At 47.7% G+C, this 18,600-nt stretch overlaps 1 protein-coding gene across 1 annotated transcript; it reads right to left on the bottom strand.

Moving 5' to 3' along the window:
- Nucleotides 1–7,352: 7,352 nt before the first annotated feature.
- On the bottom strand, nt 7,353–12,166 carry BMP2 (bone morphogenetic protein 2). Its single transcript, XM_048937241.1, has 3 exons — nt 12,058–12,166; nt 11,064–11,404; nt 7,353–9,046 (listed from the first exon to the last, which is right to left on the bottom strand). The coding sequence occupies exons 2-3, from the start codon at nt 11,395–11,397 to the stop codon at nt 8,202–8,204; spliced, it is 1,179 nt and encodes a 392-aa protein (XP_048793198.1). The 5' UTR covers nt 11,398–11,404; nt 12,058–12,166; the 3' UTR covers nt 7,353–8,201.
- Between the last annotated feature and the right edge of the window lie 6,434 nt (nt 12,167–18,600).

Raw genomic sequence — 18,600 nt, 5'->3', positions numbered from 1 at the left:
ACAGGGACGACTGGGAACCTGAAACCCTGAAGGATGTATTCACAAAAGGAGCTGAAAAGACATTCCAGATGCTTCCCGGACACTCAGGCTCACAGAGGAAGCTTTGACTTTCCTCATCACTTAGGTGGAAACACTGGCAGTAACCCACTGCATGGCTCAGGTCTGAAGAGGAGGAGGCTCTTGGAAAAGGCTGCACCTGGTTTAATTTCATTGTTAGAAAACAAAAGCTGGTCTGGTTCTATTTGAAAAATAAATCCAACCCTCAAAAGCAGGCTAAGAAATTCCAGCAGGCAAGAATTGCAAGAGCTCCCTGCCAGCAGAACGGCCTGCTGGGTTATACACTCTACTGGGTTTGTGTTTAAATAAGGATTTCATTGTTGTGTTTTTGCTTTTTTGTCAGAACCTGCACACAGGAGTCACAGACCACATTCCCAACCTTTGCTGCTGACAAGAATCACAAGGCTCCACCCATGCGCCCAACTTCACTTTCCCAGGTGTTGGTCCTTTACACCAAGGAGCTCTGCAGTGGGCATGGATCAGTAGCCCAGCAGGTGTGTGGGACCTCCTTCTAAATGACTCTGCCCTCTAGGGTACATTTAGGTTATATTTTCGAAGATGAAAACCTTTTCATTTGCAAACCTAGGACAATTCTTTACACAACCTGTCAAGAAGTAGCGAGCAAATTCTTTCCTTAAAGAATAAAAATGAAAAAGTAATCAGAATAGGAAAAATGAATCAGAAGTAGAAGAATGAATCAGTTAGAAGAACACCATCCAGAACACACGCTACTGCTAATCTTAAATAATAAACAATGTTGATGTATTTTAAAAATACCAGTGGTTAAGAAAGGGAAAGCACCAATTCCATTTTCTTCTGATTTTTAAGTCTCAAGGTGACATTTTGAAGCTTTTTCCCCAGAGCATGAAGAAATTTTCTTTTTGAAGGATCTCAAGTTTCATGGTGTACCTGAGATACAAGCTCCAGAAGTTTTAAAGTAAGCCTGCAAGATGCCGGTAGTCTGTACAGTGAAAGAGGTAGCTAAAAAAAGAAAAGACATGTCTACCATTGCAGTACCTGGGTCTTTGACAGTAAGTATAAAAGAGTATCAGTAACGCCAATAATGTTTTGCAGAGCAAAAGCTGTTCATCTTTCACTTAAAGCTACTAGGTGTACCTCTAATTAACAGTGCCAGGGCAGAGCAAAGGGCCTTTGTGTGCATTAGGACCCAGTCCAACAGCAGCAGTTCATGACATCAGAACTACCCTCATGTCAATCCTACAGTATCAACTAGAGAATCATTTCCCTGTGAAAATGATAAAGAAGATGGGGCTATTAGAAGTGCAAGCCTGCTTTTAAGCACAAGATCTTTTCATTCAACAAAACAGAGAAAATACAATCAGAAAAAAATTCTGCCAAAATTGCCCTTAAAATAGAATAGTGTGAAACAACTGCCAGTGAGTGATGTTTCTAAGAAATAGTACACACCCTGTCTCTCTTCCTAATTCCTAAGTCAATGGGACCTAATTCCTAAGTCAATAACTCCATTAAGTCCCGTACAAAGTTATCAATAACTCATGAGAAAAATGCAAAAGTCAAGATTATAATGAAATGAATCATTGTTTCTGGCTGCAAAGCAGAGGCATTCTGCTCAGCCCTCGTGTTTGGTGCGGTCACAGTCAGATATCCTCTCTCCTTCTCCCTCCCATCACCACCAGCCTTGCAATTAAGCTTCAATACTCTGCGTGTATATTATTGATGTGGAAACAGCTATTTCCATCACGCCGCAGACATTCTATACTTTTGAAGTCTGTGGTTACAGAGTCATTATTCCATATAACACTTTCCCATCACTGGTGTGTGCAGGGTGCTAGAAAAATTGTTTTTGTGGAAGTTCCAAGCTAATGGAGTTATGACAATAGTTACCTGAAATGTATTCTTTTTCATACATGCTCTCCCTGTCTTCTGAGGCTTTGCTTTAATAAAAAGGGCCAGATTGCCTGAGAATGAACTCAGAGCTTTGCTGATGTTCAGATCTGCTTATATTTCCATCTTTTAATCTGCATGTTATTTCCAGGATGATGCTAGCAATAGTAATAACATATTTGCCTCTGTTTGTAGAGCTGGAGTTGAATGCTTTGTTTTAATGAGACACGCCGAACAAAACAGTACCTTGCAGTGCAAGAAGTACATGTCAGCTCTCCATCACTTGGCACTGCAACCCAAGCTACAGTACAGTATTCATCATTTCCCTGGTGATCTCCCAAAAAGACCTTCTTAATTTAATCTCTGATGGGATTATCAGCCTCATTAAATTGTAAATCTGCCACAGTCCATTTGTTGTGGGAACCTGAACCTTCAGAATGCTATCATTTCACTGCTCTGATCTCTCTAACTGAAGTCACATACATATTTCTAACACTTTCAGCTTCAAAAAAATCTGTAGGTCCTTCCTCATTTCCCTTGCCCATCACTACTTTCCAGAAAACACCTTTGCCTTTTTGCAAACTAAGAAGCCAGAAATCTGCTATTTCCTGGAGTTAAGCCAACTGCTGCCCTAGCCTTGTCTGGTTTTTGTGCTAGCAGCCAAATATGCAGCATATGAAATTTGAAGAGTAGAACTACCGCTTGCTTGTCACTGCCCTGCATGATGAGCCAAGAACCCAGCTGACCCACTGCAAGCTCCATGCCTCTAGAGAACAGAAGACCAACAGCTCTCAGCCTCAGTTCATCTACTGAGGGAAATGCAAGCCTGGGCAGGTATGAGAGCTGCGTGCCTTTGGAACACTGTGTAAATACAGGTGCAAATGGCCTTTGGCCCTCAGACTTCTGGCAAGTCACAAACATGGTCCCCAGTGCTCCAAGGTGTCTCCTGCTGCACACAACAGGTGTGAACCTGAAGACTTCCTGAACAAGGATTCTTGCTGAAGGCAGGGACAAATTTGGCGCTGCAAAGAACATGGAAACAGGACAAAAACCAGTGTACCCACTTCGCTGAGCGGCCCTGGCACAAGGCTTGTGGTCTGGGTGTTGCTAGATCCCAGAGGGCACTGACAGGAGACCAGATCTCAAAGAGAAGAAATTCCACCTCAGGAAACCATGACTGGTTGCTGCAGACAAAGCTGTCAGCAGTACAGCTGATGAAGGATTAGCACTGCTGAGACAGGAAAGATTCAATCTCACAATAATTTTTTTGCATCCTTTTTGTGCCCAAGCAAGTCCAACATAGTAGATGCAAATGGTTACTTTCTCATACACCTGTTTACTTCTCCCAAGAGATTTTACAACAACAACAAAGAAACACCTTTGATGTACAGCAGAGTAAAAACATATTCTGAAGGAGCAGTGTTTTTTCTTTCTACACAGTAGCTTGGCAAAATAAAAGACCACCATTCCTATCCAACGCCCTCCTCGCAGCAGTCATGTATACTACAAGGGTCCTTCTGAACCTAGCTGCTCTTCTCCCCCCGTCATGTAACTAAAGAATAAAGTGGTTTGCGCCAGTAACAATTGCTTATAACATTTAAAATACTTTTTAATGCCTTTGGCTTCTCATCCTTATTTTGAGCAGCTTAAGTCAACTGGGAATAGGACTTGCAGTCCTCACATTCTCATATGGCAAAATCACAACAAATCAAGTTCTCCATGGCAGCAGTGCATCCTACCAAGAAGGGAAAGGAAGCCTTAACATAAAGAAGAGAAATATTCCATGCCCATAATGAGATAAATAATACTCCAGGCAAGATATGGCACCTTTAAAAGTGCTGTTTCAGTCTTGCATTTTTTTCTCTGCTGGTTACTACAGAAACCATCTAGCAACCAGAATCTAAGACAGACTCCACCCAAAACAGAGAAAAACAATATAGACCAAGAAGGCCTTTCCCCCACTTTTTTTTTTTTTTTAAACTTTTTCTTTTGTAGGGGTGGGTGCAAGTGAAGGAAAGTAACTTACTGTGCACAGGATAGGAGCATTTCACATGCAGCTGAAACAGTAAAGCTCTGATTACAGATGGCAGAAATGAAAGCAGGGAATGAGTAATGAGAAATGTGTAATGCGGGATGAGGATATAATTTCCACACATTGGCTAAAGAAAAGTTTACACTCTTAAGCAATAAAAACAAACCATTAAGCCAGACCTGCACTGTCAGGAAGTATAAAACAGTTCTTGAAACTCTGCAGTTACTATACAAAAGCTTTTCATAAACTTTTGTTTCCTGATCTTCATAAAACATTAACGTCAAGCTGCCATATGGCAATTAGCTGCCTCCTGAAATCAATAAAAAAGAAAAATTCAACAATTTGGGAATAGCTATATAATAAAATAGTTCAATAATTATCCTCTTCAAATAGGGTAGTAGCAAAGTGAGTCTACTATAAATGCCATCCAGATGAACTCCATCTTCAAAGGCAAGAGTACAGCAAGCAGTGTTCCTCTCTATGCCTCATCACTACCGACTGCACCAATGGAAGACTCCTCACTGCCCAACAAGGGAGAGAGCAGTGACAGCCTGCAGACACCCAAACCTCATGGTCATAGGAAAAGACAGGTCTCAGTGTCTGATCACAATGAACCCAGGTTAGCACAGCAGAAACAGATCCTGCTGGGTGAAAACAGCCAATGCTCTCTGGAGAGCTTACCTCAACTGAAGGTCTTTCCATGTCATTTTTACACGTTGCTGACCACAGAAGTCCAACTGAGGTTTGTGCAAAGATTATCAAGCCACCCAACAAAGCTGTTACTGAGTCTCAAAAGGACAAGGAGAGGTGCTGATCACATTTGTGTTTAGAGAGATGCTTATCTGAAAAGCACAAATGGTGACATTATCTATCACAATCGCTGCCTATACAGATTATATGCAAGCACCTAGAAGCATTATGTTGAGGGGAAACAGACTTCAGGGTGACAGAGGGAAATTCACCTTCTAGATCTTCTGCTTTTTCTCAAGCAGAGGGATGTAGGAAGAAGTTAATTTCTTCTTGTAGAACACTATAACACTAATTAGTACTAATGAACTACAATAAGTACTAAAATACAGTGGTAACAGCATACTTTCAGTATTTAGGATTATTTAGTCATTACTAGACTGAGAAGACATCAGAAAACCCATATTTCAGAAGGGCCATCTGATCACCGACACTTAAGAATTTAAGAACACGACTGTTCTGTAAGACTTCTCTACTACTCACGTAGGACAGCCTCTGTTTTGTTTCCTTCTTCATAAAAATCCTAAACAAATTACTCAGCACGGCACTCACACGTATCCAATCCAGAGAATTTAAGGTCAAGAACTTAAAGACGCACTTCGAAACCAATTCTGTAGAAATGCATTGACTTGTTGAGCTTGGTGCATACGTATTTTCTCCTCAAAATCGGTAAGGAAGTTCTGTGACACAAAAGCAGGCTCTTACAGAAGTGGTTCTTGCTGTGTTTACAACTACACAATGACCTCACCATGAATTTTATTAACAACTATGCAGTTCTTTGTCAAGCAACTAGAAGCTTGCCTTCACAAGGAATGCAGCACCATGCCACGAACCACTACTGCTCATGCACTGACAAGCACCAAAGCCAAGGTTTTTGTTTGTTTTGTTTTTAAAAAACAAGATTAGCATCAATGCATTCTGATGCCTTAGAGAAGATCTAAAGCAGTCACCTCTCTGGAAAAAGCCTCCCTAAATCTAGTTACACGCAATGGGCTAGGAGCTGTGAAACTTAAGCCTGGCAACACTTGGGAGCTTAGGATGTGGTTAGACGTGCCGTAGGGTCTTCACTGATTGCAGCAGGTTTGGGATCATCTTTTCTGCTCATAGCAGTGGTGCAATCCATTTTTCAGCACTTCATGTTCAGCTCTTGCAAACCTAAGATACAGAGCATGCTACTGCTACCATGACCTAACTGGCACCGCCACCCAACCCAAATGATTGCTGAGTTCTTACAGCACTGTGGCACACGCTGACTGATAACCTTTCCAAAACAATCACCGTCACCTCTCAGTAAAACAGGCATGTCCTTCCAAGCAGAGGAAAGGCAAACCACAATTCTGCAAAGATTCCCAGCCTCCAGAACAAGAAAAAGGCCAACAGAACAGCACTCATCTCTTGAAGAGAAATGAGGGGTTGTCCACCCAGCAAACCTGTAGACTACTATGTAACACCATACTCTCTTGGTTATTAAGAATATCGATGGTACATACCAAGGTTTGAATCTCTGCACAGAAGCTTACAGCTTGCCTAATACATTTTTAAGCTCACAAGATGAAAATGTTAACAGTCAACAAGAAGTAACAGTTTTTGTCTCCCATCCTCTCCCCCCATTGCTTTTTACAATAAGCACAGAGGAAGCATACTTCTCTGTAAGACTACCTGTAAGATATTACTAGGTCAGTTCTCCTGAGCAGCTGTAACACAGAAGATGCTGGCAACAAGCAGGAGATTGGGGAAGGCCATGCAAAACAGAAGATTGTTGTTAGTAATGCATTATAAATCAGATTTCCCAAGCTGGCTTTGAGAGGTCTCTAATGGGATAACAGTATGGCTTTAGGACATGCTGCCTCACTTATCCAAATTGTTCCATTCAGCAGGGCACAAAGGAGCGCAAAGGGGCTCAGACATCTCCAAAGCATCAGCACAGAGCAATCCTATCTTCACCAAATATAACAGAGAGCTCCTAAGACCACAGGTGGTCTAACACAACTTCCCTCTGCTCCTAGCTTTGCAGTGGATCACCAAGAAGCCAAAAGAAGCTACTTTCCTGCTGTACTATTTCAGCATAGCTTTCTTCTAACAAAGCAACCCAGCCTCCGCACGCTCACCTCATTCTCCATAACCCATATGCTGACTGCCACACCAGTCTTCTACCATACAACAGCATGAGAAGCATTAGCTGCAATGCTGAGATTACCAACTGCAAGTCATGCTCTTGTCCCTTACACAATAAATTTAGAAAGTTAAATGATGTAAGCACAGGTTGCTCCTGTGACGGCTGGACGAGTGAACCGTGTTTTCTTACAGATTGGATTTTTCCAGAGAGAAATAGCAGAGTTCCATGATTTATTATCTGAAAGAGATCCAAACATCTTGGGAAAGAAAAGAAAAACCTTTCAAACAAAACCCCACGAAGGAAGAGAAGCTGATCTGTAAAACCGCAAAACCATCATCCAAGGTTAGATGGGAGGCTGCTCACAATAACAACTTGCTGCATGAAGCACGAAAAATTGACAATTTCACTGTTACACCACACAGAAGCGAGCTCCCACCTGAGGTGAGGAAGTATGCAACACTTATCCAACTGTTAAAGACAAGGGCCAGTACAAATAAGATCATTATTCCTCTTCAGCATACATAATCACAAAAAAAAGATAACATTTGAGTTTTTATTATTTTATATTTGGCCAGGACTTTTAAAGGAAGGACTTTTAAAGGAAACATCAAACATTCGCTTTTCTGTAGGTCTAGAAAGGATTTGCTCTTCCCCCACCCCCACCTCCCCTGGGATTTCTGTTGGCCCTTCTTATATTCACTCTGCAAATTAGTCAGGAATAGTAGTATTTATACTAGATCAGCAACGTCTGGTTCTTATCCAAATGTTCCACCTAAGGAGGATGCCAGTTCTCATGGATTGGACAGCCCACCCTGCAGCATTCCTGAGAATTGTACAATATAATAATCTTGAAAGTCAGCAGAGTGGATTATCCACTTTTTTCTGGACTTGAACTTGTGACCTTAACAGTAGCACTGCAGAAAGCAAATGTGCTATGCACTTTGCCATGGTAACCTTCCGTGTCTTCTCTTCAACTTAAATACACGCGATTGAAACAGCTACAATTTTGAAAAATTATGTACAAACCCTATATTTTTTTTCTTTTTGATTACATATAAATACAAATTAGCTATTCTTCTAAAAAGTGGTTATAATAGTAAATAAATACAAAATAAGAATCTGACCATTATACTTCATGTGCTGGGGGTTAAACCCATATAAAATGTACAACTAAAATACATTTAAAATCTTTAAAGGAATATTTCTCTGATTAAAATATTTGTTTTCCCAACCTTTCCGTAGACATAAATATATTTTCAAAATAGTTGTGTTTTTTTTTTTTCTTTCCATTTCATTACATAAATAAAGTCTTCATTGGGAAATATTAAAGTGTCAGCTTTTTTTTTTTTTTCTTTTTTGCATTTGTCCGATATATTTGCTGTGTTAGCGGCACCCACAACCCTCCACAACCATATCTTGATAGTTCTTTAGTACAACTTTTTCGTTCTCGTCAAGGTAGAGCATTGAAATAGCACTCAGTTCTGTCGGCACACAGCAAGCCTTGGGGATTTTGGAATTCACTGAATTGACCAAAGTCTGAACAATGGCATGGTTTGTTGAGTTTAGGTGATCTGCCAGCGGAAAAGGACATTCCCCATGGCAGTAAAAGGCACTATACCCCGGCGGGGCAACAATCCAGTCATTCCACCCCACATCATTGAAGTCCACATACAACGGATGCCTTTTGCAACTGTATTTGTGGCGTTTACGCTGTTTGTGTTTCGCTTGACGCTTTTCTCTTTTATGAAGCGGGTGTCCCTTGCCATCATGCCCAAACGTCACTAACAACGGCCTGAGCTGAGACCAGCTATCTTCGTCCTGATGTAAAGACCTGCTAATCCTAACGTGCCTCTTGGAGGCACTGTTCTCTTTGTCCAAGTGAACCACCTCCACCACAAACCCATGATTAGGTTGTCCGTGTGCAATCCACCTCAAAACAGCTGGCGTTACATCAAAACTTTCCCATTTACTCGCATTATGGTGCACCAACCTGGTGTCCAAAAGTCTTGTGACAGGGTCCTTAGAGGTGGCTGTGGCTGGTTTTATAATTTCATAAATATTAATACGGTGATGGTAGCTGCTGTTGCTCTCAAAGGCTTCGTGCACCTGCTCCCGAAAAATCTGGAGTTCAGCTGAGGTGATAGACTCCTCATTAGGGATGGAAGTTAAATTAAAGAAGAAACGTCGTGCTGTTTTCCCACTTGTTTCTGGCAGTTCTTCCAAAACTTCTAATTTGATTAAACAGGAGGGGGGGGGGGGGGGGAAGGGAAGGGGGCAGGGAGCAGAGGGAGAGAGAAAAAAAAGTTAGGAACTGAGACAAGCAACCAAACCACTCAGATACGTGCTGCTGGCATGCGACAAACAAGACCTGAAAGACTTCCAGGCGGAAAGCACAGCCTCCCTCATCTTTCTGTTTATTTACGCAAGCATGTACAGCATGAAGTTAAGAACGCTTCATTCATTGTCATGCACTTTGATGGAATACCGGTGCTCTCTGCATTCCAGGTAGTCATTACGAGTGCTGAGAAACATGAAGCATCACGTTGGAATTCAAGGACACCAGTGAGAAAACTCGAGCACTACAGTTAGCGGAGGTCTGATGAGAATCATTAAAACCAACCGAGGATTTAAGGGGAACTGCTGCATTTCTGCATTTTTCAAGAATGTGGCTCAAGCATCAATCCCTTAAGCTCCACTCTAAAATACAGTACTCCACAATTTCAGTAATTTACTCAATTTTAATGCAGGGATTTGCATATGTTAACTAGACGCAGCGACCTCAACGCCTATAAGGGCACTTTGCAAGCACACCTCAGTATGCGGTCCAAAGAACTGTGAGAATGGGTCTAGCTGCTAGAATGGATGGATGCTAAACGGATAAGGGAACAACACGTTTTTAGCAACCAAACCAACTCCTAAGTCCCGTGCCATCTTTCCTTTTCAGCCAACAGACACGGGAATTGAACTTCAGAGGAAGCACTACGTATCTAGGGCCACTACACTGTTTTTGCTGCAGAAATAGAAGAAATGCTGTTTGCCCACAGAAATCTCTCTGAAATCCTGGTTTTTCCACTTTGCTACTCAGCATCCTGGGGATCCATTCACTTTCTGAAGGGAAGCTGGCACTGATGTGAGCAGTTCTTAGCCTTGTGCCATTCCCTGCTGGCTCCAGCACGACTTCCCACATCAGGCAGGGCTCAGCTTTGCAGCGCTTTGGGACCAGCCTGGCGTTTGTAAATATGCAGATGTGCGAGCGCTCCCAGCACAGCCTCCTGCTTTAATGAAGTCATGAACCAACAGCGAGAACTCAATGGAAAAATGGAGTCACGGTGATTTTCATCTCCAGTCTGTGAAAACCGGAGGACAGCTTCTATGTCAAGGACTTTGTTGCAACACCACTGCTTCCAACACCATTCTGTCTGCCTACAAGTTACACTCTATGCCCCTCAGCTCCACTCCTGCTCAGCGCCTTGCCTGCCACGCACGGGCTTACAAGGAACAAGCCATGTGTCACTGCTGTTTACTTCCCCACTACAGCAAGTTACATTTCACCACTGAAATTCACCGCCAAACGGCACCGGGGCCAACTCCGTCCAATTAGGTCCAAGCGCGTTTCTTTTCTTAGCACAGTTCCACCTGAAGAGCGCGGGGCGACCGCCTTTTCATTCCCTTTAAAGCAGAGCCGCCCTGTGCCAGCGCCAGAGACTACGGCCAGTGAAGGTTACACCCGGGGAAACGTTTCCTGCAGAGCGCAGCAGCGGCGCGCACCGACGGCTCCGCGGGCCCCACGCGGCAGCGATCTCGGCCGTGGAAGCCGCTCGCTGGGAACGGCCCCCCGGACGGGCAGCCAGCGGCCGGAGCTCCACGCCGGAGCGTTACCTCCGGGCGCGCGGCGCGGCTCCGCGCTCCGCCGCTCCTCCGCTCGACGGCGGTCGGGGAAAGGCCGCACCGGACCGCTTCGCCCATCTCCCACGGGGATTTAGATAAGGGATTAGGAACCTTCGCCGCGGCTCGGGGGACGCTTTCCTCGGCGTTCCGCCTCGCCCAAAGAAAGCCCGCCTAGGGATCGCTCCGTTCGCGCCCGGCAGAGCGCGACGAGAGCCTCCCGCCGGCAGCGCCGGAGCCCGCGGGGGACTCTGGAAACGCACCCGCGACCCCCTCCGAAGCGCGGAGCCCGCCCCGCCGCCCCTCCTCCGGCCCTCCCTCGCTCTCCTCCCGCTCCTCTGCCCGTCCCTTGGCCCCTACCTTCGTGGTGGAAGCTGCGCACGGTGTTGGCGCGGCTGGCGGCCCTCTCCAGCGGGTAACCCAGCTGCTGGCCGGCGTGCAGGCGGTAAAGGTCCAGCATGTAGGGGGGGATGACGACGTCCTTGCCGGGGCTGGGCCGCCGCTTCAGCCCGAACATGTGGAGCAGGCGCAGCTCGAACTCGCCCAGGAGGTCCTCGGGGCGCTGCGCGGCCGAGGCGGCGCGGCCCGGCTCGCTGAAGCGCCGCCGTCCCACCTCCGGCATGAGGCCGGCCGCGCCGCCCAGCAGCACCCGGCAGAGCAGCAGCGCCAGGAGGGAGCGGGTGGCGGCAACCATGGTCGACCTGCGCGGAGGAGGAGGCGATGGGAGGCGGTCAGCGCGGGCACCGCGCCGGGGGAGCGCGCCGCGAGGCGGGGGGCGGCCGGGGCCGCTCCGCAGGTGGCTGCCGGCCCATGGCGCGCGGGACGGCGCGGAGGGGGCCCCGTCGGGGCTCAGGTGCGCGGCGGCACGAAAACCCCGCGGCGGGGGATCAAAGGGAGCCGGGCGGGCCGAGCAGGGCCGCTGGGGGCCGAGGGGAAGGGGCGCGGGCGGCCAGAGCGCTGCCCTCGGCTGGCGCAGGTGTGCGCCGCGGCGGCCCCCCGCCGAGGGGACGGGGGTGGAGAGGGACGGGGCGGTGGGAGAGGGACCTCCCGGCCGTGCACGGCGCGGGGCCCGGGGCCGGCTTTCCAGCCGCGGCTTCCCCGTGCGCAGGGAGGAGGGCCCCTCTCTCCCGGCGTGGAAAGAGGAGGAGAAAAAAAAAAAAAGGAAAGAAAAAAAATGCCGATCGCGCTCCGTCCCGAGCAGGAGTCGCGGGACGCTCTTCTCCCCCGCGAAATTCCGCGCGGGATAAGGATCGCTACACGCTCTCCGAACACGCTCAGCGTCCCGTCCCCCCTCTCTTGCGGAGCGCACGGAGTCATCCTGCGGAGACGGCGTTCAGCGGCCGCAGGGCCGTACCTGAGTGCGGCGGGGCTGGCGTCTGCAGGAGCGCGTGCTGCTCTCGGGCTGTGGTCCCCGCATCACTTGGAGTTACTCCGAACCGCGCTGCTGCTGCTCCTCTGCGGCTGCTGGGCGGAAAGCGGGAGCTCCCCGCGGTGCGGAGCGCCTCGGGAACATGCCTTCGGCGGCGGGGCAGGAGGCAGAAGGAAGGTCTCCGCCGAGAGAAAGCTTCTCCTTTCGGAAAGCGGCGGTCGAAAAGTCGACGCTTCCTTTTCGTCCTCCTCTCGGTGCGCGCGTGCCCGCCCGCGAGTGGGTGCTATGCGTTACGGAGCGGAACGGCGCCTTTCGCGAGCGTCCTTCGCATCACCCGCACCGGACGGACGGATATTTACCGGGAGTCCCGCAGCGACATGAAGAGGGGAGTTCGGCTTCGCTTTGCTCCGCTCCCTTGAAAAAAGAAAGGAGGAGAACAAAATAAAAACCTACAATACAAAAAAAAAAAAAAAAAAAAAAAAAAAAAAAAAAAAAACCAAAAAACAACACAACCCTCCGGAGGGCGTGGAGCACCGCGGAGGAGCGCCGGGGACAGCGCTGCGAGCGCGCGCCCGTCCCGCCCGCGCCGCACCATGCACGGGGGCGGCCGAACGCCGCCGCGGCTTTTTGTTGCGCGCCGATGTCACGACCCCGGAGGCTCGCGGGCCCGCGCCAATCACAGCCGCCCTGTGGGAGCGGGCCGCGGCCCCGCACGGCTTTTAAAGGAGACGCCGCCTCCCTCTCTCCCTCCCTCGCCGCTTTTCTCCCTCCTCCCTCGCCCGTTCCCTGCCTCGCCCGGCAGCGCCGCGGCGGCCTCCGGCCCGTCCGTCTGTGCGTGCGTTCGTCCGCCCGCCCGCCCGCGCGGGGGCCGAGCGCTGGGTCGCGCGACCCGACCCGACCCCACCCCACCCGAGCCGACCCCGAGCCCTCGGCGGCGCTCCCGAAGCGCGGAGCCGCGCCCATCCCGCGCCTCACCGCCGCGGTGCCCGGTCCCGGGTTGGGAGCCGCGCTCCCCGCTCTGCCGCCGTCGGGGTGCGGCAGGAGCACCCGGGACGCTGCCCCGTGCCCCGGCCCCGGCCCGGCCCGCACGGCCGCGGCGCGTTCCTGAGCCGTGGCTGCCCCCCAGTGGCGGCGGCGCGGCGCTCCCCGCCCGCGGCCCCGCTCCGCACCTGCCCGCTCCTCGCTGCCGCTCTGCGCTTCGCCGCGGCACCGTGCTCGGGGGCGGCTTCTGCCCCGGCTTTCGTCCGCCTGCGTGGGACGCGGCCCCTCCGCGCGGCTGTGCGGCACCTACCGCCGGGGCCGTCGCAGGATTTGGAGCCCCGTGCGGGTCACTGCCTGTGAGGTCACAAATATTTCTCAGGGACTTCATTTGCAGGGAAGCCATAGCCAAACCTAAAATACTGCGGATGAGAATCTAAAGCGACAACAACCTTGACACCTCCATTCTCAGCTCTTCCTTTTGGAGTGACCTTCTCCCTCCATCTTGACTTAGGGCACGACACAACATCTGCACTAGGACAGGTCCCTTCTCCTGCCTTCTCTTCAGCTGCAGCTGTGCCCTGGGACAGTGCCCAAGTGGGGACTTCCGGCCCTGTGCTGGTGTAACTATGGAGCCAGGAGAGTCCCTTTGGTCCTGCTGCTCCCCAAGTTCCTTCACCTGACCCTCGCTTGCTGCTGCAGGGCACACATGGCGTGGTAAAGGCCCTCAAAAGTTTTGCAACTTTTTCATTGCATTTCAGAGCAAATATATGTTTAGTTTTATGACTTCCTGTCAGTCTTCACCACGAACAAGGTGCAAGCAGCATGCCACTATGCCAATTATGTAAATCAGCACTAAAATAACAATGGCAATGTAGTTTACACATCGCCAGCATTAAATGTGCACTTCAACTTCTAATTGCCATCCCAGTTCAATTCTGTAGTGGGTCATGCCAAGAAAAAGTCATTTCTTGCTTCGATGCCTGTGCTTGTGCCTGGAGCAGAAGCTGTGCTGAGTGCCCAGCGCAGCACTGTCTGCAGGAGATCCTCTATCGGGTGATGAGCCTGGAGAAGGAGCCTCTGAAGCAGGCACAACGCCCTTGGCCCATTCCCACCCCTACAGCTGTGCACTGTGAGCCTGAGCTAATAAAACTAAAGGCAAACCGTAGTTCCTGGTCCCACAGTCCCTCCTGGATTCCATGAACATGAGGAGGCAAGCAGCGTATCTGCAGAAGGTTCACCTCACCCTGGTCTCCCACAGCAGCACTCTCATACTACCCTTCAGCTTCCCTGAAGCTACCCTTCAGATAGAGCTGGTGCATCAGCTCCACTCCTGACAGAGAAACCAGCACTCGTGCTGAAGAGATCTGATACAGACATTGGGCTTTAGGAAACCGGACCATACAGATCTGAAATTGTGAAACTTCATTTCCATACTCCTGAACTTTGTATAGTTGACTGGATTAATTTCTGCACATCCACACCCTGTTACTTTTCCTTCTTTCTTCCTTTTTTTTCTTTTTCTTTTTTCTCCTTGCTTCAGTGTTGTTGTGGTTTGGTGTGGGCTTCTTCTGTGCCAGTGAGTATTCAGCTAAAGGCACCTGCTTCTAGGGTTTCAGATCCAGGTGCTCCTTTGCAGGTGCCCAATTGCAGCTGATGTCAACTTTATGCACTGTTGGGTTTTCTTAGTAAAATAAAGTACCCACAGACAGATAGGTTTTTACAACCCGGTGAGATCTGTTTTTCAAGCCTGGGGAGGTAAGAAGAAAGTCTTCTTCCCCACAGTGCTTTCTTCTTTCTAATACTACATCAAATTGCATTTCTGTAGTGCCACCAGGTAGTGTCTTTCTTCTGTCCTTGTTTAATTGTGACCAGTGCCAATGTTGCAGTGCGCAGAAGCCAGCTGGAAGATTTCAATGGGAAATGCTGCTGGGACCTCGAGTTGGAACTCACGGTCACTAACAAAACACTCCAGTTCCTGGTCCAGTCAGAGGGCAGGTCTGCAGAAACACACATATTGCTCTGTGCACACTGCTGTTCAACAGTTCTACCGCTGACTTCAGCTGACCTGTTAGACCAACACGAAGCCCTTCTCTTAGGCCAATTTCCACAGATATAGTCAGCTTTTGACCTGACATATTAATTGTACTGAGGGTTTGTTTTAATATATTTTGTACATTGCAGTGAGTAAACCTTTTAAGAGAAACCTATGCTGAAGCATGAAAAATGCACGTGATGCAGCATCAAATGTGAGGGGCGTGGCTTCTGAAAATGAGTTCAGATGTGTTAGTGATGTTGAGGTTTTGGCTTCTTAAAGGATAGAGATTATCTGAAAGCTCTTCCATTTCTCAACTCGGTTCCCCGTTGGCATCTGTGCAAATATGATGTGTGGTCATTCTTGAAAATACGACTTCATGCTGTTTTCTCAAGATGCATTTGTCTTTTGGTAGTTTGTCTTTAACATCCACCAATTGTCTCTGCTCTGCAGTCTGTCTCCCGTTCCACGAAGGATGGATTCTCACTCGAGAGGGTAATTTATAAGACGATGATTTGTTTCTGAAGAAGGGAAAGGCATTTTATTCAGAAATGCCTTTTTCTTTCTTATTCACCTTTGCTGGAATCTGGCAGCTCATCAAAGCTGTTGCTCTGTTTCACAGTGAGTCTCAATTTCATTCATCAAATCTTGGCTCTCTTTCCATCATAGTAGGAAGAAAATTGGAACTTATCAGGAAGTACAGCGCAGAGTGTTTTCTACATTTCAAAGATGTTTCTAGTGCTAATGAATGATAGAAGTTGCTCCTATCACTGTTAGAGCTCCCACGGCTGTGCAACTTTCATACTTTCAAAATCAATTCCTACCATTTGTAACTCATATGATTGTTGGAGAAAGAGGAAAAAAGGATAACCTTTTTTCCCCTGTTTTCCTCTTTATGCTACAGATGCTCCTAATTTCAAAATCAAGTATTTCAACAGTACTTATTATCCTGAAGAAGTGGAAAAAAGCTGTAACACCTCTGGATGGCCTGGAGAATAACATCACCTGAGAGATTCCTGGGCACCATCATCATTTATAGTGATAGGACAAGGGGAAATGGTTTTAAACTGAGACAGGGGAGGTTTAGATCAGATATTAGAAGGAAGTTTTTCACACAGAGGGTGGTGAAGCACTGGAACAGGTTGCCCAAGGAGGTTGTGGATGCCCCATCCCCGGAGGCATTCAAGGCCAGGCTGGATGTGGCTCTGGACAGCCTGTCTAGTGGATGGCGACCCTGCACACAGCAGGGGGGTTGAAATTAGATGATCACTGTGGTGCTTTTCAACCCAAACCATTCTATGATTCTATGATTTATATGTATTTAATTACCTTCAGGATGTGGACTGTCAGACTGGGGAGGCGCAGTAGGCGGTGAACTGACAAGGATTCAGGACACCTCACTCCTTGTCTTAGCGGTGAATACCCCTTTCTCCCCCTTCATGCCTCACTTTTCCCTCCTTTGAAATGGGGATGATTCTGCAGACCCTTACGGATCACCACAAGTCCCGTTAGGAAAGGGGCTAAGACTTGAGCATTGCTATTATTTGGGGCTATATAGTACGTGAATGCCAATAAGAAATATGAAATATCCAGAATCCCACAGCTCCATCTCACTTAGTGGAGAAATTCCTTTTGGTTTTGGTGGAACAAGTTCACACATATGAAGAGACCATGATGCTGACTATTCCAGCCAGAAGACTCAGAGCAAAGAAGGCTTTTTAAGTTACATAAGTCCTGGTAGGAAGAAAACAAGGTGAGGGTGTTCCGCCACATAAAAGAGAAATGGCTGCGTCATAGATGGGCCACTTCAGGAGCTTATGATTTCATCACTGAATAGATACTGACGTCAAGTAAAATGGAGGATAATATAAAGCTACGCATATTGCCTTAAGAAGTGCATACTTGAGCAGTGAAATTGGATAATGTTTTGCAATTAAAATAAAATAAAGGCAAGCGTGACGTTCTGTTTAAGCAGATTGTCTGTATGAAGGCTTTATTGTAGCTGCAGATTTAGGGCATATGAAAAGGTTTTCTGTACTCAGTCGCAGGATGAAAAACATTGCATCATCAGGCATTCTTGTTCTCTAACACTTCTTTGCCAGTATGCTTTTGATAATGAATGCTTGCAATTTTATTTTCTAGTCTAAAGTCATGTTTTCTCAGGTCATTATCATTCCAATTTTAAATATCCTCTTAGAACTAGACAGAACTACAGAAAGCAATAGTAAAGCTTTGTGCCTGGCCTGTGGCATGTGCTCAGCACAAGCAATCAGCTGCTGCACCTGCTTCATGCTGGGAGTAAAGCTATTTGTGAGTTCCTTTCAATCACTTCCCTTGTTTCCACCTCTGCTCAGTTTTCAGAGAAGCTCTGACAGCAACAGGTCTCCATTCAGACACCACCCCTTAACTTGTACTCCTTTGGATTGTGTGTTACAGGAGTTACAAATGGAGGGTCTTTGGAGAACATCCTTGGATTGTCCCCAGGCCCTTGTCTGCTCTGATGCTGCATCAGTCCCTTTGCAGCCATCCTAAAAGAACACTCCAAACTGCAGAAACTAATAATAAGCAGCACATGTTGAATTGTTTTACATCTATCCCTGGCACGTCTGCAGCCTGGACATCACAGTACTTTTTCTTCCCACCGTTCTCCAAAAGGGGGAAGATCAACAACCCCTCATGTTTTACACAAGGGGAAAAGCAGTTTCAGTGAAAGACTGTTTTTTAAGAGGTATACAGAAGCCCAAAGACCTATATAGGTCACACTAAGATTTTCGAGGATGCATAATCAGGTTAGAGACAGAAATTCCTAAAACTTCAGCGAGACGTAAGCAGTCGGCTCATGCAGACATTTTTGAAAATCCCAATACCAAATCTATGCAACAGTTTCCTGATGAATTCTTGCAGCGCCTTGTTTGTAGTTTGTACTGAAAACCTTAAGTTCTAGCAGGAATAAAATCACCTCATTCAACAACAGAGAAAAGCTCTGGCGTTGTGAGACCATCTGTGCTGGGGAGAGCGTGTTTTGCAACCTCAGCTGGGACAATGAAGATACCTGTCTCAGTACTGACATACCTGTTTGTTCCCCTGCTGGGTCAGCCACCACAGCAGAGGGGCACAGTGAATTCCCTTGCACAGTGTGCCATCACCTCCAGAACAGTGCAGCTCAGCTGGGGAACCATGGATAAAACTCCACTTGTTTTGCACCTCTGTGTTTCTCACCTGCTTTCCTGCATGCATCTCACCCCCCTGATTGCATCCCCAACAGCCCCTGAGCTTTCAGGAAGGAGAAGAACCTCTCCAGATTTCTCCTGCCCCTCTTTGTGCCCAGGACAGACAGCCAGCAGAACTGGGATCATTGTGAGAACAACACTGAGAACAACTCCATTCATTTTACACCGATGGAATGAATTCTGTAAGTGTTGGTTCTGATGCTCACACAGCCCAGGAAGAACTCCAATGATCAAAAAATTAATCTGATGAATAAATCATTGAAAAATTAGGGCCACTCTCTCCAT

This window comes from Lagopus muta, chromosome 2, assembly GCF_023343835.1.
Source record: "Lagopus muta isolate bLagMut1 chromosome 2, bLagMut1 primary, whole genome shotgun sequence".
In the NCBI taxonomy this organism is placed as follows: domain Eukaryota; kingdom Metazoa; phylum Chordata; class Aves; order Galliformes; family Phasianidae; genus Lagopus; species Lagopus muta.
This window is presented reverse-complemented; position numbering and strand designations above follow the sequence as displayed.